The sequence below is a fragment of the Capricornis sumatraensis genome, chromosome 1 (assembly GCF_032405125.1).
Source record: "Capricornis sumatraensis isolate serow.1 chromosome 1, serow.2, whole genome shotgun sequence".
Classification (NCBI taxonomy): domain Eukaryota; kingdom Metazoa; phylum Chordata; class Mammalia; order Artiodactyla; family Bovidae; genus Capricornis; species Capricornis sumatraensis.
Genome location: NC_091069.1, coordinates 252,111,718 through 252,132,790, shown reverse-complemented (window position 1 = coordinate 252,132,790; position 21,073 = coordinate 252,111,718). Strand labels below are relative to the sequence as shown.

The following is a 21,073-nucleotide window of genomic DNA, read 5'->3' as shown; positions in this document are numbered from 1 at the left end:
TTACAGATGTCAATTCTGCCCAAATGTTTAATAAAAATTTGCTTCGTAACTCACAAAATATAAAATTTATCCTTTTAAAGGGAGAAACTGAACTGGCGCTAGTGGTAAAGAACCCGGCTGCCAATGCAAGAGATCTAAGAGACACAGGTCCGATCCCCAGGTCGGGAAGATGCTCTGGACGAGGCATGGCCACCCACTCCAGTATTCTTGCCTGGAGAATCCCATGGACAGAGGAGCCTGTCGGGATACAGTCCATGGGGTCACAAAGAGTCACACATGACTGAAGCGACTTAGCATGCAAAGTGTGAAACTGAACTGGCTCTGGTATATTCCTCAGGTTGTGCAACCATCTCTGCTTCCCAGTTTCATCACCCAGAGCCATGTGCCCTCAGCACTCACTCCCCACTGCCTCCCTCCAGCAACTAACAGCCTACGATCCTGCCCCTGCGATTGTCTGTTCTGGGCAATTCATACCAATGGAGCCTATACATATTGTCATCTCTGGGAACTGGCTTCTTTCACCTTTCATAATGTTTCAAAGCTTACCCACACTGTAGCACTCATCAGTCCTTTATTCCTATTTATTGCCAAATAATACTCCATTTATAGATATGTGTTGTGTGCTGTCCTTGGTCGCTCAGTTGTGTCCAACTCTTGCAACCCCATGGACTGCAGCCCACTAGGCTCCTCTGTCCATGGGGATTCTCCAGGCAAGAATAATGAAATGGGTTGCCATGCCCTCTTCCAGGGGATCCTCCCAACCCAGGGATCAAACCCAGGTCTCCTGCACTGCAGGCAGATTCTTTACCATCTGAGCTACCACGGAAGCCCAAGAATACTGGAGTGGGTAGCCAATCCCTTTTTTAGGGAATCTTCCCAACCCAGGAATCGAACCAGGGTCTCCTGCATTACAGGTGGATTTTTTAATCAGTGAGCTACCAGGGAAGCCCCCATTTACTGATATACCACATTTTACTCACACATTTATCAATTAATGAACTTTTGGATTATTCCCACATTTGGAAGGATGAATAATGGCAATAAGAAAGCTTGTGCACAAGTTTCCATGTGGACATATTTGTATTTTCATTTCTCCTGAGGGAAGCCCTAGAGGCAAGAAGACAGCAGCCTCATCTGTTTTGAGGAACTGCTCGGCTGTTTTCCAAAGTGGCTGTACCATTTACCTTTCTAATTCTCCCCACATTGATGTACAGAATGCAATCCCAGTCAAAACAACCAGCAAGATTCTAAAATTTATATGGAAGAACAGAGGAACTAGCCTAACCAAATCATTTGAAAAAGAGGAAACAAATGGAGCATTCCACCACCTGGCCATGATATCAGTCAGTTCAGTCCAGCCGCTCAGTCATGTCCAACTCTTTGTGACCCCATGGCACGCACCAGGCTTCCCTGTCCATCACCAACTCACGGAGCTTGCTCAAACTTATGTCCATCGAGTCAGTGATGCCATCCAACCCTCTCATCCTCTGTTATCCCCTTCTCCTCCTGCCTTCAATCTTCCCCAGCATCAGGGTCTTTTCCAATGAGTCAGTTCTTCACATCAGGTGGCCATTTAGGATTGACTGCTTGGATCTCCTTGTAGTCCAAGGGACTCTCAAGAGTCTTCTCCAACACCACAGTTCAAAAGCATCAATTCTTTAGCACTCAGCTTTCTTTATGGTCCAACTCTCACGTCCATACATACTACAGGAAAAACCATAGCTTTGACTAGATGGACCTTTGTTGGCAAAATAATGTCTCTGCTTTTCAATATACTGTCTAGGTTGGTCATAGTTTTTCTTCCAAAGAACAAGCATCTTTTAATTTCATGGCTGCAGTCACTATCTGCAGTGACTTTGGAGTCCCCCATGCAAGGAGATCCAACCAGTCCATTCTAAAGGAGATCAGTCCTGGGTGTTCATTGGAAAGACTGATGCTGAAGCTGAAACTCCAATACTTTGGCCACCTGATGTGAAGAGTTGACTCACTGGAAAAGACCCTGATGCTGGGAGGGATTGGGGGCAGGAGGAGAAGGGGACGACAGAGGATGAGATGGCTGGATGGCATCACTGACTCAATGGACATGAGTTTGAGTGAACTCTGGGAGTTGGTGACGAACAGGGAGGCCTGGCGTGCTGCAATTCATGGGGTCACAAAGAGTCGGACACGACTGAGCGATTGAACTGAAAATAAAGTCTCTCACTGTTTCCGTTGTTTCTCCATCTTTTTGCCATGAAGTGATGGGACCAGATGCCACGACCTTAGTTTTCTGAATGTTGAGTTTTAAGCCAGCTTTTTCACTCTCCTCTTTCATTTTCATCAAGAGGCTCTTTAGTTCCTCTTCACTTTCTGCCATAAGGGTGGTATCATCTGCATATCTGAAGTTATTGATATTTCTCCCTGCAATCTTGATTCCAGCTTGTGCTTCATCCAGCCCCGTATTTTGCATGATGTACTCTGCATGCAAATAAGCAGGGTGACAACATAAAGCCTTGACGTACTCCTTTCCCAATTTGGAACAAGTCTGTTGTCCAGTGTCCAGTTCTAACTGTTGCTTCCTGACCAGCATAGATTTCTCAGGAGGCAGGTAAGGTGGACTGGTATTCCTAGCTCTTTAAGAATTTTCCACAGTTTGTTGTGATCCACACAGTCAAAGGCTTTGGTGTAGTCAATAAAATACAAGCAGATTTTTTTTTGGAATTCTCTTGCTTTTTCTATGATCCAATGATGTTGGCAGTTTGATCTTTGGTTCCTCTGCCTTTTCTACATAATATAAATCTACGTTAATCAGGCAGCTCATGGAGAACAAACATATAGACCAGTGGGACAGAACCAAGAATTCAGACATAAAGACACAAATATTGTTGGATGACTTTGGACACAGGTACAAGGACAACTCAGGCAGAGAGGAGAAATCTTGTCAACAGTGTGTGTGGGAGTCTCAGATATCAACAGGTGTAAAACAGGCTTCTACCTACCCTCAAACCGAAACAAAACGAACTGCAAACAGATCATGGACCTAAACATAAAAAGAACAAGTCTACGACTCTTGGCAGGACCCACACGAGAACAAACTGATAGAGGACTGCACAAAATTAAAGGCTTTTGTTCTGCAAAGGACACAACACAGGAGAACAAACTCAGATGGGGAGAAAATATGTGCAAATTATATTTCTGACAAAGGAGCTATATCCAGACCATATAAAGAACTCTCAAAACTCAACAATAAGAAAACAAATGATCCAACTGAAGAAGAGGCAAAAGACTTTAACAGACACTTCTCCAAAGAAGACCCTCAGACACCACGTCACATCTATCAGCACTCTGCCGAGATGACAGGTAAAACACTAAACGCGAAGATGCAGAGAAGCTGGAACCCTCACTGAAATGCAGCCGTTCTGGAAAGCTCTAGACAGTGAACACACAGTGACCATTGGACCACAGCAATGCCCCAGCTGGGTATTTACACACAGAAAGGAACCTGTGCCCACACTCATAAGCTGAGGCACGTTTGTGCCAGGCAGAGCCGCTCAATAATGGATGGGACTGAGCTGTGGACGCTCCACCTGATGGACCTCCAGTGCTTTCCAGAAGAAGCGAACGGCCCCTCAAAGGCCCCAGCCTCGTGATCCCACTTAGAGACGTCCATCATACTACTAAGGCAGAGTGAACCGAAGGTAAATTTTAAAATAATTTGGAAATATTTCCTTTTTTTTTTTTTTAAAAGTAATAAAAGCAAATTGCCCACAGGAAACCTAAATATAAAAAAGAAAAAAAACAAGGCATTCCTGAGAAAGCATCTATCAAATGACACAACCAGAAAAATTATCTATTATTTTCAGTAGACTAAAGTCAAATAAAACTCTAATAAAATTCATCCGATTATTCAATTCTTGGTCAAAATTTCTTTCCATGAGCAGGTACCAGACGCCATCTCCTGAGGAGGGTCACGTGGGTGTTCACACATCACTGTCTGTGCACAGAGCCAGCGTGCTGGGCTGCCAAGGCCTCCGGGGCCCCTGGAGCGTACCTTGCGAGTGCAGCCCTCCTGCAAGGTCCTCGGGGCCCGGTGTGTCCTCTCCAGCCGTGATAAGGCCTTGCACAGCTCTGCCTTCTCCCGAGTCACTGTGCTGAGCGCTCTGCTCAGTGACTCGTTGTCCTTCAGCAGGACGTCCACCAGCTGGATCTGCAGCTCCGCCGCTGTTTTCTTCTTGAGGAGAAAACAAGATCAGCATCTGAAAGTGTTTAGTTAAAAGGCATGCACGCTACTCGTGGCTTACACTGCTGGCTATTTCCAGGGATTTTAACTTTAAACATATTTGCGTTTGGTGGCAAGCCTAAGGGGCTGGGCAGAGGGCATCAAGTCACATTCTTTTGGGCACCAGCCCAGGAAGCGTGTTAGGAAACACAACCGGCTCCAACAGCGCCTTTGTCAGGGGTGGCGCGTGAAGGGCAGTGGGAAGAGCATGCTCATCCCCAAGGGCCCCCCAGGACAGGCTCATTCTTTTCAGGCCAGTGGGCATGGCGGGTCAGCCCTCCTGCTGCCTATACTGTCCTCCCTGTCCCAGAACTCTGTCAGGAATTCATAGCAGCAGTCAGGACTCCTGAAGGCCCCCTAGAGAGCTGATGGGCAGCTCGATTTCAGCCCAGGGTCGCAGCACAAGTGCAGGGCCATCAGCCACAGAGCAGGACAGACCAGCGCCACCGTGGGCACCATGGACAGTGCCCTCAGCCAACCATAAAACAGGCTGATGGGGGTAGGCAGGACTGGTCACAGTGAACAAGAAAGCTGGTCTCACCCGGCAGGAGCTGGACGTGCCCAATTCAGACTTAAGTGTCTCCAGTGTGTGCAGCAAAGACGCCACTGCCTTCTCGTTTGACGACGTCCAATCACTGATCGTCCTGGAGAAGAACACAGACACTCAGCAGGTGCACACGGCTCCCAGTGGCAGATACCCAAAGCTAGGCAGGTACTCCACACAGCACCCAGAGTGCTCTGCAGTGACTGTGGCAGCCAGGATACTGTGCGGCGTGGGCGGTCTGTGAAGCCAGAAACCTCCAGCCACTGACCACTGACCTCTGAGGCTCCCTCAGTGTGTCCTTCTCCCTCTGCTGCTCTCTGCTGGGACTCTGGGCTACTCAGAGATGGTCAGCTATTCTAAGCGAGACTTCTCTGCTCCAATAACGAAACTCAGTTACAGGAGAGGGGCTGTAGTGGCTGAGCTTTTGTGTGCTCAGAAAAGGGCAAATAAATGCTCTTTCCCACCAAACAGCAGGGTCTCGGGTCCTCGACAAGGCAGAGGCATCCCAGTCCCAGGCGTAGCGGCCCCAGGGCCTCAGGCAAGACAGACCCTGCACAGACACAGGGCACCACCCACCCTGGAGCCCTGGGCTTGGGCCGGACCCTCTGGGCGGGGAGTGCTTGTAAAGGGGCGTGGAGAGACCCAATCGTCTGTCATGTTAGATGGCAAACCCATATCTTGTGGTCATCTTTCAAGAGAACACTGTGGACGAATTTATCCACACATGTGGGATGAGAAAGAGTCTGTCTCATTAAAACCTGGACCTCAATCAAAGGCACGCCCCAACTGCAGGATTTTCTTGGCACCACAGGTGCTAGGCAGCAGGGGGCAGGCCCTGAGCCACTTACCTGTCCACCGTCTGGTTGATGAAGCTGGTGAGAAGCCCCGCGGCGCAGAGCAGCTGCTGCCGCACCTTCTCCAGGCCCCGCTGCTGCTCGCGGAGGCGCTCTGGCTCCGCGCTTGACGGTGCCACCCGCGCCTGCAGCTCCTGCACGGTCCGCTGCAGCTGCTGGATCTTGTGCTCATCCCGCTGCCGCTGCAGCTCCAGTTCCCGCTGTGGGCGAGGAAGCAACCTCACACATGGCCCAGGGCAGAGACGGGGCGCAGGGTGCAGCGGGGAGGCTGCCCTCCCGGCCCGAACCAACCAGGACGTGCTCTAGGCAGAGACTCTGGGCACCACGCTGAGTCAGGGGAGGAGTCAGGGGATGATGGCCCTGCCCCAGACAAGCTGCATGGCAGGCCTCGAGGACCCAGACAGGGCCCAGGATGGGACGCACATGGGAGTGACGGTAGGGGGTAACCACAGCCGGAGCACCCCTCTGCAGGTGCCCCAGCAACAAGAGGCTGGGCTGGGTCATGAGGCTCTCTGCCACCCCCCTTGTGACCTGCCCTCCACTGTGGAGGAACCAGGCCACTTCCTGCCTGGTGCCCGGGACCAGTGCCCAAGGGAGGAATCATAGGGAGGTGGGCTCCAGGGAACCAAAGATAGCCAGGCAGGACCGGACAGGACCAGGCAGGACCGGACAGGACCGGGCAGGACTGGACAGGACCAAGCAGAGAAGGTGCAGGCCTGGCCCGCCCCAACTCAGGCCAGCACATGGGCTGGCCCTATTTTCTACCCAGCATCTCCCGATCTCTCCCCAGCATCACCTCCTCAAGAAACGGCAGTCTTTATTGATTTTCCAAATGAGGAAAAAGGAACATAACCGAGGGACCTGCTGATTTGTTTTAAAAAAAAAAAAAAAAAGAAAGAAATTGGCCCTGAAGTAACTATAAGAAGCCTGGGCCATTATGGCCAGAAAAAGACCTCATAATCTGGATCAAGTTAACTGCCTGAAGTAAAAATAACACCAAAACGACAACATAGTTCTTAATAAAAAAATACATATCAAGGTACATTGTAAAGGACAGTTAATAATTTAACTTGGAAAACACTTTGTATTTATTTTTTAAGTAACTATGTTATCATATGTTAAAAAAAATTAATCAAAGGAAAAAAATAAAGAGATTTAGCAGAAGTCTCTGGATAATGTTTGGGAAGCCCCGTGAGAAACACGTGAAGATGACAAATCCCTCTTCCTGGGGAGACGGCCCCCCCATGCACAAAACCTGGAACTCGTTCTGGGGGCCCCGAATGACCAAAGCCCAACCCAGGGCCGTGACTTCAGCTCCTCCATCAGGAAACCTCCTGGCCAGGCTCTGCCCTCTGCCACAGCCCCAGACGACCCCTCCACTGCCAAGACCTCTAGTGATGAAACATGACTAAGTTCAAGGCTGTCTAACCCCACAAGAAACACTACGCATTACTCACACACAACACACGTGAACCTGGAAACCACCACGGTGGGGCCAGACAGAGAAGGCTACACATCAAATGATTCACTGATATGAACCGTCTAGAAGGGGCGGAAAATCAGTCAGTGGATGCCGGGGCTGGGCACAGGTTCATCCTGGGAGATGAACATGTTCTAAAATCGAGTGAGTGATGGCTGCACAACTTCTGAACATACTAAAATTGCTGAACTGTACAATTCAAATTGGTGAACTCAATAGTGTGTGACTATCTCACTAGTATTTATTTTTAGACCATTTAATGGCAGGCTAACCACTAAAGAGACCAGGCCATTGGTTTTCCTTGTGCATTTTAAAACCTTTTTCAGTTCAGTTGAGTAGCTCAGTCGTGTCCGACTCTTTGCGACCCCATGAATTGCAGCACGCCAGCCCTCCCTGTCCATCACCAACTCCCAGAGTTCACTCAAACTCATGTCCATCAAGTCAGTGATGCCATCCAGCCATCTCATCTTCTGTCATTCCCTTCTCCTCCTGCCCTCAATCCCTCCCAGCATCAGGGTCTTCTCCAATGTGTTAACTCTTCGCATGAGGTGGCCAAAGTACTGGAGTTTCAGCTTCAACATCAGTCCTTCCAACGAACACCTAGGACTGATTTCCTTTAGGATGGACTGGTTGGATCTCCTTGCAGTCCAAGGGACTCTCAAGAGTCTTCTCCAACACCACAGTTCAAAAGCATCAATTCTTCGGCACTCAGCCTTCTTCACAGTCCAACTCTCACATCCATACAAGACCACAGGAAAAACCATAGCTTTGACTAAACGCACCTTTGTTGGCAAAGTAGTCTCTGCTTTTTAATATGCTATCTAGGTTGGTCATAACCCTCCTTCCAATGAGTAAGGATCTTTTAATTTCATGGCTGCAGTCACCATCTGCAGTGATTCTGGAGCCCCAAAAAATAAAGTCTGACACTGTTTCCACTGTTTCCCCATCTATTTCCCATGAAGTGATGGGACCGGATGCCATGATCTTCGTTTTCTGAATGTTGAGCTTTAAGCCAACTTTTTCACTCTCCTCTTTCACTTTCATCAAGAGGCTTTTTAGCTCCTCTTCACTTTCTGCCATACAGGTGATGTCATCTGCATATCTGAGGTTATTGATATTTCTCCCAGCAATCTTGATTCCAGCTTGTGCTTCTTCCAGCCCAGTGTTTCTCATGATGTACTCTGGATAGAAGTTAAATAAGCAGGGTGACAATATACAGCCTTGACGTGCTCCTTTTCCTATTTGGAACCAGTCTGTTGTTCCATGTCCAGTTCTAACTGCTGCTTCCTGACCTGCATACAGGTTTCTCAAGAGACAGGTCAGATGATCTGGTATTCCCATTTCTTTAAGAATTTTCCACAGTTTGTTGTGATCCACACAGTCGAAGGCTTTGGCATAGTCAATAATGCAGAAATAGATGTTTTTCTGGAACTCTCTTGCTTTTCAATGATCCAGCAGATGTTGGCAATTTGATCTCTGGTTTCTCTGCCTTTTGTAAAACCAGCTTGAACATCTGGAAGTTCACGGTTCACGTATTGCTGAAGCCTGGTTTGGAGAATTTTGAGCATTACTTTACTAGTGTGTGACATGAGTGCAATTGTGCAGTAGTTTGAGCGTTCTTAGAATTTGACAAAACACAAAGATAGAAATAATAAAGGTAATTTTTTCAACATTTAAAAAAATATTTTTTAAAAGAACAAAATAAAAGTGAATTCATGAGAAAACACAGAATATAACATCCTCAGAACCAAATACTTTTGGTTGACATATAATGTATCTAAAATTAAGATCCATCCAAAAGATAAAGGGAACCCTTCCAAATCCACTCTGCACAGCCAAGACCTTCCTGATACCAGAACCAAAAAAACAAGAAAACTATAGAACAATATTGCTCATAAATATAAATGCAAAATCCTTAGCAAAATACTAGCAAACTGAATTCAGCACTAATTTAAAAAGAATTGTACACTAAATTCTTTACTGTCTAAGCCACCAGGGTAAAGAATCCACCTGCAATGTGGGAGACCTGGGTTTGACCCCTGGGCTGGGAAGATCCCTGGAAGGAGGGCATGGCAACCCACTCCAGTATTCTTGCCTAGAGTCCATAAGGTTGCAGAGAGTCAGACACGACTGAACAACTAAGCACTGCACAAATTCAAGAGGAATGCAGCCCAAGAGGGCCAGGACGGCTGAAAATATGAAAATCCATCAATTCAGAAGCACAATGGAAGCACAAAAGCTGTAAATCTCAAAAGACTGTGAAAGAGCACCTCCAATACTCTCAATATTAAACTAGAAAAGACTGAATAAACTAGAAATGGAAGGGACCTTCCTCTGATAAGGGGCAGTGACAAAAATCAAACAACTACCATCACAGTCAGTGGTAAAAGACGGACTGCTCCCCCGAGATCGGCAATGGGGCTGGACCCGTGCCCTCACGCCTGCTTCACCACTCTTGTAGGTTCTGGCCAGGGCAATCAGGCAAAGAGAAGAGAGAAGGCTTCCAGGTGGGAAAGGAACAAGCAAAACTATGCCTCTCTGCAAAAATCATGGTCTTCAATGTTGAAAATTCCAAAGAATCTATTAAAAATATTGGGACTAATAGGCCAGTTCAGCAAAGTGGCAAGACACCAGATCCAAGTACGGAAGTAACCTGCATTGCTACACGGTTGCAACAAGCAATCTGAAAACAGGAGTAAAAAATAACACCACTTACAGCAGCATCAAAATATAACATTTAGGAATAAATAAAAGAAATGCAAGGTTTACCACCTGAAGTGATAAAACAAAAACCTAAATAAAGCAACTGAGCAAATAAATGGAGAGACCCTCAGATTTCTGCAATGGGAAGCCCTAACACTGTTGAGCAGACAACACCCCCAGAACACTTTGCAGACTCAGTGCAATTCCTACCGAGGTCCCAAGGGTCTTAACACAGAAGCCAAAGCGCGGTTCACAGAGACACACGGACCTGCTTGGGCCTGAGGATCCACAACGACCTCGGGAAGGAACAGGGTAGGAGGCCACAAGCTCCTGGCCTCCACCTGCCACCAGGCTGCAGCGACCAGGCCGAGGGGCAGCCCGGGGCCAGCACAGGCGCGCTCACCAGCGTCTCCTTGTCTCTCTGCCACCTGCTCCACGGCTGTGCGTCCGCTCGGCTGGGCCTCAGCTCCGCTCCCGTCCTCGCGTCCTTGCATGCATCCTGCTCTACCTGTCCCTGGCCCCACGCCGGCCTCTCCCGTGTTCCAGGCAGGGTCTCCGGCGGCGTCTTCGGCGCCGCACTTACCTCCTGTTCCCGCTCCACCTCCTCGCGGTGCACGCACGCCTCAGCCTCCAGGGCGCGCCGCTGCGCAGCCTCCAGCGCCACCTCCAGCTCGCGCACATGCTCCTCCTGGGCCCGCAGCTTCTGCAGCAGCGCCTGGTGCGGAGGCCTCTCCTGAGGCCGCCGGCTCAGCCGCTCCGTCAGGACACGCTCGTGCTGCAGGGCCTCTGACAGCTCGCGTGCGCGGTCCCGCTCGGCCTCCAGACTCCGCTGCAGCTCAGACATGTGGCTGCGTTCCTGCGCCAGCAGCGCCTCACAGCGTGATGCCTCAATCTGCAGCTCCTGCCGCAGGTTGTCCTTCGCTGTCTGCTCATGTTTCAGCACCACACACAGCTGGTTGCTCTGGGCGCACTGCTGCTCCAAAGATGCCCTTAACTCCTATGTCAGGGAACAGTGAGGAGACAAAGATCAAACCAAGAGCAACAGCATCTAGCCAGTTTTCACAGCCAGAGCTTCTGACACTCTCCTTTGGGTGAAGAGGCCCAAGGAGTAACCACCCGCCTTGTGACTCTGGATGAGATGCTCTTCCGAGCACAGGGCCACCACCCAATTTGCCTCCCGCTCAAACCTGCAGCCCTGGACCCCACATGGTGCTCAGCTCTTCCAGGCCTGGGGGACACCCCTGACGCACTGCCACATGGCTGCCATGGGGCGCTGGCGCCCTGCCTCTTCGGTACACGGGTGGGGCGCCCACAAGGCTTTGAAGCTGCGCTGGCCTTGCAGAAGCGATTGTGTGGCGGTGGTGGGGGCCGCACGTGTCTATGCCCACAGGGATTCCCCTCACAGCCCCAGCCCGAGCCCCAGGGCCTGACCCCCGTCACCTCCAGGGTCTTGGCGCTCTGGCCCTCTCTCTGCATGTGCTGCAGCCGCTCCTCCTCTAGCTGGCTCTGCAGGGCCTGCTCCTTCATGCGCTCACCCTCCAGCTGCTGCAGCGCTGCCTGCAGGTCACTCTCCTTACTATCCAGCATTGACCTGAGTGGAGACATGGGCTCTCAAAGGGACGTGGGCCAGTGCCAGGGGCTCCCAGGACCCGGCGGGCGGGCCCCGCTGTGCCTTCAGTCCCCACCCCCTACCAACCCACGGGAGCAGAGCAGCACTCCCCCACACCAATCAGGACAAGGGGGGAAACCTGCTCCAGACATCCACTTTCACTTCAAGGCTGGGAAGAAGGTGGTAAGAACCATGCAACGTGCACTGAGTTTTGCCCAGAAGCCTGAAGAAAGAACGGCTAGATGGGGGAGCCTTGCAGGAGGGCCGCACCTCATCTGGAGGACCTCCTTCTGCACGTCATTGAGGGACTTGAGCAGCCGCTCATTGTCCTGTCGACACTCGCAGAGCTCGGATTTCAGGTCTCTGACAGCGTTCTGCTCTGCCACCAGCAGCTTTCGGACATTATTTGCTTTCTCTTGCTCTTCGTTCAGGGTTTTCTGCAGGTCGCTTGCTATACATTTTTCCTGCTCAACCTTATACGCCAATAATTCAACTAAGAAAGATTAAATGAATTAAAATAGCATTATTCATGAGTCCAAAGTGAACAAACAAATGACTTAGCATACCATCAGTAACAAACTAACGGGGATGGAATATGTTCACTTTGAGGGGGCTAGGGGGAGACAGGAAGTTTCTGTGACCCTGAAGCTGCTGTTTACAACTACACCAGGGTACTCAGGACACATGCCTTCTGCTCACAACCACCGCCAGCCTCACCTCATGGCCGGTTGAGCGTCCAGAGACACACTGGGGGAGAGCAAGTGGGACCACCCAGCCAGCCAGGCAGGTCATGTAATGCGACGGGGCGGGGGCACATGCCCTCTTGACCCCTGTGCTGTTCAAGCCTTGGTCTTCCAGGGACAGAGGCTGGAGTTCAGCCAAGATGGACCTGCATGGAGCCCACCCTGCCTAGGGCACAAAGCTTGGTGTGACCATCCGTGGTCACCCTGAAATGCCGCCCCACCCGCCACTCCTCCCACCAGAGAATCTAGCCTGGATGGCTTCGCTGGAGAACTCTCCAAACACTAAGGAGGAGGCTGACGTCACCCTGACACTGAAACCAGAAGAAAAAAACTATAGACCTCAGGAACAGAGGTGCAAAACACTCGCAAACTCAGCCCAGTGGTGTACGTGCAAGCTCCAGGGCGCCTTGCAGGCCACGCACTTGGTGGCCTGGGGAGAGGAGGGGCTGGCCGTCGCGCCCGCACCAGCCGATGGGTGAGTGTCAGGGCCGCACCCACCCTGCCTGCGCAGCCGGTGCTCCTGGCGGCTCCCTCGGGCCTCTGCGCTGGTCAGCGCCGTGCACAGCTGCTGCAGCTTCTCCTGGTTTTGCAGGTGCGTCATCCGCAGCTGGGCCCGCAGAGCCTGGATCTCCGACAGCAGGCTGCTCCTGTCTGACAGGCAGAGGCGCTCCAACGACCTCTCCTGGTGGTCTCCCTGAGACGGGGGGAAGAGGCAGGGTAGGGGGACGTCAGACACGGCAGGAGAGGGCTCCCGAGGGCTGGGGGCTGGGCCGGAGCAGCCCCTGCTCCCAGGATCGCTGCCACAGGATGTCTGTGGCGACTGCGTGGTGTGAATGTGGGCACAGTGGCATTCAGACCCTCAGATCGCATGAGGCTCTTCCCCCAGCATCTTGGTCTCACTTTTTGGGCCAGGTCAACACCTGCCATGCACCCTTACCCTCTCTGCTGGGGACGGGGTTGGGGCTGGAGGAGGGAGATGGGGAGGCTGGCGGGAACAGAACTCCCAGGGCCTTGCAGTGCTGACCCTCTGACCTTGGGCTCAGAGCTCATAACCTGCGGCTGGGCTGCCTAGAATTGCTGATTTGTTTTCAGGGAAAGAACAGTTATTTTCAGAACAGAGAGAGATACCAAAGGAAGATACATGCATTGAGTTTTCCATTTCATGGAATTCATGCATTAAAAAGGAGCAGTCACTGCCTCTAAGGTCAGGTGAAATACGGGAACCGAAATTCACGCCTGAAGCACGCTCTGTCACCCTCTGTGTCAGCACTGGCTGCGGGGGAAGTGGGGGCACGGCTCACCTGCTCATGAACCACCTTCTCCAGCCTCTCGAGCAGGGAGCCGCAGCCCCCAGGGCCCAAGCCACAGAGCTGGGGCCACAGCTCCACTCTCAGCATCTCCCGCTCCTTCTCAAAGGCCCCCTGTACAGCCTGCAGGAAGTCTCCGCTCCAGTCCAGGCCCACGTTGGAAGATGCCTAAAATATTGAAGCAAAAAACCCATGTTCCTACAGTCGCATCCTGCAGGTTCAACAGGACCCACCTGACTGACAGGGACACACGCAGACCTCAAGCACCCTGGACAGGAGGAGCAAGCAACACCTCTGAGGGCAGAGAACCCTTCAACCCCGGCAAAGACGGAACGCACGCCAGCAAGCAAACCTCTTCCCACTGCTATACCCGAGCCCCAGGGCTAGGGGAGGCTGGACCCTGAGAGCGTGTGTGTAACGAGCCCAGGGGCTAGGGGAGGCCAGGCCAAGTGTCAGTGTGTGTGCACGTGCATATGTGTGTGTGTCCGTGAGCTGCAGGGCTAGGGGAGGTCAGGCCCTGAGTGTGTATGTGTATCTGTGTGCATGTGTGTACATGAGCCCCAGGTTTAGGGGAGGCCAGGCCCTGAGTTGTGTGTGTGTCCCTGTATGAGTGTGTGTTCATGAGCCCTGGGGCTAGGGGAAGCCAGGTCCTGAAGTGTGTGTGTGTGTATACATGAGCCCGGGGCTACGAGAGGGCAGGCCGAATGCGTGTGTGTACACGAGCCCCCGGGCTAGGAAAGGCCAGGCCCTGAGTGTGTCTGCATATGTGTCTGTGTGTGTGTACACAAACCTTGGGCTAGGGGAGGCCAGGCCGTGTGTTTGTGCACACACACATGCAAGTGCATCTATGTGGTCCGTGTGTGTGTGTGTCTCTCTGTGTGTGTGTGCGCCTGTGTGCGTGTGTGTGCGGGTGTGTCTGTATAGACCATGCATAGGCTGGCTGCCTTTTGGTGAGCTTGGGCCCGCCTGCCCCCTTCCCCTAAAGCTCGGGGTCTGCCCACTGCTGCAGCCACACTCCAAGGCCAGCCGGCTCCCTGTGCGTGGGGACTCAGCTTCTGTCCCTCAGCTCCGTGCTGCCCCTCAGTCATGGAGTGGACACTGAGACTCTGTGGTCGCAGACCCCGCCCCCACACCCATCTCCATCACGAGCTGTCGCGCCTCTTCCCCCAGCCTCTCCTGCCTGAACAGGGTCAGGAAGGTGCTGACATGGGGCTGGAGCCCACAGGACGCGAGTGAGAGAGTGGCTGAGCAGGCACGGCTTCCCCGCCCATCGCTGACCTGCCTCTTGTCCCTTTACTCCCATTTCTTGACTGGTCCATGCCCACTGCTTCTCTTCTTTACCTTGAAGGCCTGTACCTTCTCTCCCTTCTGGGATCCTGGGGTGGGATGCTCCCTGGGAGCAGGCACTGCCTCCAGCAGGCCCTGGCCCCCCACTGGAAGGCACTCGAGGGGGGCACTGGGCTCACTCCTGCTCAGGATGTGGGGGGGTCCTCGGTATTCGGACAGGGCCAGGATGTGGTGGCTCTCATCACACACCATCTGCAGCAAAGCCTGAAACAGACAAACATTTCAGAAAGAAGGAAAAGAGGCGTGAAGCCTCTCACCATTACTGTCACCCATGAAGGCTCACCAGGCTGCCCCACAGCCTTTGAACAGAGTCCACTGCTCTGACCAAACTTTCCTCCTGTAACAATCAGAGGAAAAGGCACAGGAACCAGAGATCAACTTGCAAACATCCACTGGGTCACAGAAAAAGCAAGAGAATTCCAGAAAAACATCTACTTAATTGATAAGCTAAAGCCTTTGTGTGGATCACAACAAACTGTGGAAAATTCTTCAAGAGATGGCAATACCAGACCACCTTACCTGCCTCCTGAGAAACCTGTATGCAGGTCAAGAAGCAACAGAACTGGACATGGAACAATGGACTGTTTCCAAATAGGGAAACGAGTATGTCAAGGCTGTATATTGTCACCCTGCTTATTTAACTTACATGCAGAGTACATCACAAGAAATGCCAGGCTGGATGAAGCTCAAGCTGAAATCAAGACTGCAGGAAGAAATAACAGTAACTTCAGATATGCAGATGACACCACCCTTACGGCAGAAAGCGAAGAAGAACTAAAGAGCCTCTTGATGAAAGTGAAAGAAGCGCAAAAGCTGGCTTAAAATTCAACATTCAAAAAACTAAGATCATGGCATCTGATCCCGTCACTTCATGGCAAATAGATGGGGGAAAAGTGCAAACAATGACAGATTTTATTTTCTTCAGCTCCCAAATCAGTGCAAACAGTGACTGTCAGTTCAGTTGAGTCGCTCAGTCCTGTCTGACTCTTTGTGACCCCATGGATTGTAGCACACCAGGCTTTCCTGTCCATCACCAGCTCCCGAAACTTGCTCAAACTCATGTCCATCGAGCTGGTGATGCCATCCAGCCATCTCATCCTCTGTGGTCCCCTTCTCCTGCCTTCAATCTTTCTCAGAATCAGGGTCTTTTTCAATGAGTCAGTTCTTCCCATCAGGTGGCCAAAGTATTGGAGCTTCAGCTTCAGCATTAGTCCTTCCAATGAATATGCAGGACTGATTTCCTTTACGATTGACTGCTTTGATTTCCTTGCAGTCCAAGGGACTCTCGAGAGTCTTCTCCAACACCACAATTCAAAAGCATTGATTTTTTTAGCACTCAGCTTTCTTATGTAGCCATGAAATTAAGACACTTGTTCCTTGGAAGAAAAGCTATCACAAACCTAGACAGCATATTAAAAAGCAGAGACATCATTTTGCCAAGAAAGGTCTGTATAGTCAAAGCTATGGTTTTTCCAATAATCATATACAGATGTGAGAGTTGGACCATAAAGAAGGCGGAGTGCCAAAGAATTGATGCTTTCGAATTACGGTGCTAGAGAAGACTCTAGAGAGTCCCTTGGACAGCAAGGAGATCAAAGCAGTCAATCCTAAAGGAAATCAACCGTGAATGTTCATTGGAAGGACTGATGCTGAAGATGAAGCTCCAATACTTTGGCCACCTGACATGAAGAGCTGACTCATTGGAAAAGACCCTGATGCTGGGACAGATTAAAGGCAGGAAGAGAAAGAGGTAACAGAGAATGAAATGGTTGGATGGCATCACTGGTTCAATGGACATGAGTTTGAGCAAGCTCCGGGAGATGGTGAAGGACAGGGAAGCCTAACGAGCTGCAGTCCATGGGGTTGCAAAGAGTCAGACACGACTCAGCGACTGAACAACCACTACCACCACTGTCAGAGACAAGTGAATTTCCGTGTGAGCTGCTCCAAGAGAGACCCTACAATCCAGCGTCCCGCCTGCTCCCTCAGGTGGACACTCATTTCAGGGAAATCCACGGCCAGGTCAGCAAGATGCCAGGTGGCTCCATGGCTCTCTGGGACCAAAGCTGCCCTCCAGGAGGAAGACCCGAGGGCCACACAGTCACCCGTGCTTCGGCAAGGCACCTGCAGACAGTACCAAGCCGACCACTGACTACTGCAGCCCTCCCATGCCCCAGGTCGGCCAGAGTCCCCACCACGGGGTCTGTGAGCATAGGAAGGGTCTTCCACACCACTGGAATTTGGAGGGGTGGTTACAGAGCCATGGGATATGGGACACACCTGCCAGCTGTCTGTCCTATCCACAGAAGCTGAGAGCGGAAGGCGGCAGCCCCCACCCAGGGCCGTCCTCCTAGAAGCTGGGGCTACATCACGTCTGGGTGCCAGGACCGAGCCCATGCCACACACACACAGGCTCCACAAGGGCACCTTAAGGAAATGCAAAAAGAGCAACTTGGAGGCCTGTGACAGAGGACAACTAGTCACTCAACTATAACAGAAACAGGTTTTCCTCTAATTCTAATGATGTGGCCAAAAAACTGAAATATGCTGGATGCCACAATATATGTTTATTTTGAAAGCAGTCATCTTTAACACCCTAAAACAATTTCACATTAAAAAAACAGTGTACATGACACAGAATGGATGCAAAGAGCAGCCACAGGAAAGGAGGGGTGGAGCCAGGGAGGCCCACCCTCCCTGGGGTGGACAGGGGGCCCACAGGCCGTGGGTCACATGATGAGAAGCCACATGTTCTGAAAAACACACTGGAAAAGAACAGTGGTGATGAATGAGGTCCTCTGCCCTCGCCACCCGGACCCTCACCAGTGTCCCCAGCTTCAGGACAGGCCGAGCTATGACTGCCTGATGCTCCTGAGACTCAGCCCCAGGGCGAGAGGGCCACACGCCCCAGCTGAGGACAGCGAGGCACGGCGGGGGCAGCCAGCAGGGAACATGGAAGCTGGGCTCCGACTGACAGGATAGGCTGTCTCGGGGTGACCACTCCCGAGTTTCTCTCCCACCACCTCAGCACTTCGGAAAAGGGCTTTGCTGAGTTTCTTTCTTTCATTTCTAATTCCTAAGTATCAAATACTAAGTGTCAAAGCCTAAGCATAGAACATGGTGATTAACAACCAAATGGCTTCTTTAAAAATTACGAATCCTCATATGAGGTTTCCTGGGTTGGAAATACTAACAGAAATGTGTTTTTAAGGTCTTACATCATATAAAAAGTTGAGGAATATTAAAAAAAAAAAGAAGAAGAAGAAATAGCTACAAGACATTATTTCAATTACAATTCTTACAGGAATAAAAACAGTATCATTTTGAATAGAATTTCAAAGAAAATTATACTTAACATCAAAATTGTTTTCTTTGTGGACACTTACTACCTGAATAAAACAGGACAGTGGGGGCTCTCTGGTAGTCCAGTGGTTAAGAATCCACCTTGCAATGCAAGAGACATGGGTTTGATCCCTGGTTTGGGAAGATCCCACTACGCTGTGGAGCAACTAAGCCCGAGTCCCACAGCTGCTGAGCCAGCACTCTAGAACACACGAGCCGCAACAACTGAAGGCCTGGAGCCTGCGCGCCTGGAGCCTGCGCTCTGTCGAGAAGCCACCAGAGCAGCCCATGCCCCACAACAAATAGCGGCCCCAGCTCGCTGCAGCTGAAGAAAGCTCACCAGCAGTGAGGAAGACCCAGCACGGCGCTGCAGCTGGAGAAAGCTCGCCAGCAGCGAGAAAGACCCAGCACGGACAAAGAGTAAAAAAAAAAAAGGAATAGTGACATATTTACTTATTCAGCCAAGTTTACATCAATGGTTTTGCCATAAAAAGATTTCTAAAGTGAAGTCAGAAGAAAACCTGAGAAAAGTTCCCCCCAAATTCTGCCTTTCAGGGCAGGGGAGGCATTAACCGACCTTACTGTGGTCATTTTGCAACACAGACATGTAAATCCTTACGCTGTCATGTGTCAGCTAAGCTGGAAAAATGTTTATATTCTGCCTCCAGGTTAAATCCCTGGACGCCGATGGGGTGGCCATTTCTCCTCATCACAGAGAACTAGCTTGACCCGAGAGCTCCTCTGGAGCACAGCTGTGAGAGGCCAACACGGACTCAGCCCTGGGACCCAGGAGCTGCCTGAGGGGTGGCTCAGGGTGACCGACAGGGCTTCCAGAACAGAGACTCACTAGACCCCCTGTCGTTCCCACCATCCTGAGAACAGCAGCAGTGGGAATATGGCAACATCCTGGTGTGCCCGTGGCATGCGATGCCAAACACATGCTCTTTTGGGGCTGTATGAGCCAAGAACAATGATCTTCCTTCTCAAGAGCAAAGAACAGCACCTCGTGCAGACTCAGGGAAGGATGAAAACACACCTGTGAGCCACGGGCCTGCAGCAGAGCGGGGTGGTTTCTCCTGAGCCTGCAGAGCACAGCCCCTCCTGCCTCTGAGGGTGCCCAGCTGGGGGTGCCCTGGCACAGAGCCCCCAGGTCGTCTCAGGAAAGCCTCCAAGGCCAAATAAACAAGAACCACACCTGCTTCCCAAACAGGGCTGTGAGTTCCGGCACCTGAACTAGACTCGGGACACACATCAAGTTTCGTCTTGAGATTCATGACGACGCTGTGCAGGCAGGCCCAGTGTGTGCTGTGCTGTGACAGGCACTACGGGAGGCACCGGCACCCCAAGCATGGCCGTGGCCCCTCCAGTGTAGCAGGGTACCCACCTGGGACAACTGTCCCTATGACCCTCCCAACGGCGGCATCTCTCCTCCCAGAAATACGACACAAGGCACAAAGTCAGAGCAGGGCTGAGGCTCGTACAGGTACTGACCGGCCAGAGAGAAGGCCCCTTGAGCTGGCCCTTCCCCAAAGCCACTACCTTCACTTGCTTCGGATGGACTTCCTTCTCCTTCATGGCGTCCAGCGGCCGTCGGCAGTCCCTGGGGGTGACGAGGGGCGCTGCAGGGCTGGCAGCGGGAGCTCCCAGTCTTCCCGAATCTTGGCTCAGTGGTTCTGCAAACTCCACACTGCCACCTGGAAACACACTGCACAGTCAGGGCTGGACTGGCCCAGAAGTCTAACTTCCCACACGTGCCAAGGAGCACTCAAACACAGCAAAAGACAGAGAGAAACAGAGACAGAGAGTCAGAAGAAAACAGAGTCAAGGCAGCCAACAGAAAACATCAGAAAAACTGACATTCCCAGAGAAGTGACAAGGGCAGTGTCATTCAGAAAGGGGAATAGAAGCCTCACGGGAAAAGGAAGAATCAGAAATCAGAACAGAATTCAAACAGTAGGAAGCTTAAGAAGTTCTGAAAATTCTCTTGGATACGAGAACAAGAATACAGAGATGTGGAAAAAGAGAAAATAAAGTTTTTAAGTCCAGGAGGTCCAACATGTGGTCTATAAGAACAAAGACGACAGAAGAGACGAAGCTCAGGGGAGACAACCCAGGGAGTAAGAGGCGTTCTCAGGTGGATGACATGCTCTGGGGCCAGGCGCTACACCCACAACATCCAGGCCCAGGACCGCGGGCTCCAAACTCTGCAGGAACCTGCCTGCCTGCCCGCCCACAGTCAAGCCCAAGCCTCAAATCAGGCAGATGTCAACGTTTGTACAAAAAGCACCTTGCACACACTTTTCTCCAGAAACTTGAAGAGAACAGAAGGACAAGGGGTCTGATCCGAGGCAAGGACCACATCCACAACATGGGGAAGGCCGTGGAGGGCAGCGCACAGCCGCACTTGGACACATGTCCTCGAAGTGCAGGCTCTCTTGGCTGGTGATGGGGCAGAGGGTGCAGGATGGGCTTGCAGGGATCAGGGCAGGATGTGGGCGGGGTTGTTGCCAGGAGGCGGAGACCTGTTAATTTAACTAGAAGCTGTGATTTAGGAACAAACACTAGAGTGAACTTCTGAAAGCTGAATGTGGCGTCCTCAGGACAGTGGACAAGAGGCTGCATGGGGATGTACCTTGCAGCCGCTCACACTGTTACATCGCGCAGCTGCTGCCGGGGAGAAGCAAGAGCGTCAGCTGGAAAGAGCTGGCCCCCAGCTGCGAATGCTGACACGGCCTCGATCCGGACTTCATCGCTGCCCTGTCATCAAAAGCACCCCGGGAGCCAAGGAGGACTTCATTAAAATGTCAAAACACCTTGCGGTAACTCACTTATAAAAATCTAACGATTATATAAGAAAGTGTGAGGTCAGGGAGCCATGGTGCAGTG

At 51.4% G+C, this 21,073-nt stretch overlaps 1 protein-coding gene across 1 annotated transcript in view; it reads right to left on the bottom strand.

Annotated features, from left to right (window-relative positions):
* PCNT (pericentrin) overlaps nucleotides 1-21,073 on the bottom strand; it is a 107,338-nt gene that overhangs the window by 8,695 nt on the left and 77,570 nt on the right. Inside the window, exons 30-40 of the mRNA XM_068969567.1 lie at nucleotides 19,727-19,881; nucleotides 14,840-15,049; nucleotides 14,630-14,710; nucleotides 13,493-13,666; nucleotides 12,690-12,885; nucleotides 11,719-11,941; nucleotides 11,280-11,430; nucleotides 10,243-10,836; nucleotides 5,651-5,856; nucleotides 4,800-4,902; nucleotides 4,031-4,210 (exon numbers count right to left, since the gene is read on the bottom strand). Coding sequence (XP_068825668.1) covers nucleotides 4,031-4,210; nucleotides 4,800-4,902; nucleotides 5,651-5,856; nucleotides 10,243-10,836; nucleotides 11,280-11,430; nucleotides 11,719-11,941; nucleotides 12,690-12,885; nucleotides 13,493-13,666; nucleotides 14,630-14,710; nucleotides 14,840-15,049; nucleotides 19,727-19,881 — 2,273 coding nt within the window. The remainder of the gene's footprint in view (nucleotides 1-4,030; nucleotides 4,211-4,799; nucleotides 4,903-5,650; nucleotides 5,857-10,242; nucleotides 10,837-11,279; nucleotides 11,431-11,718; nucleotides 11,942-12,689; nucleotides 12,886-13,492; nucleotides 13,667-14,629; nucleotides 14,711-14,839; nucleotides 15,050-19,726; nucleotides 19,882-21,073) is intronic.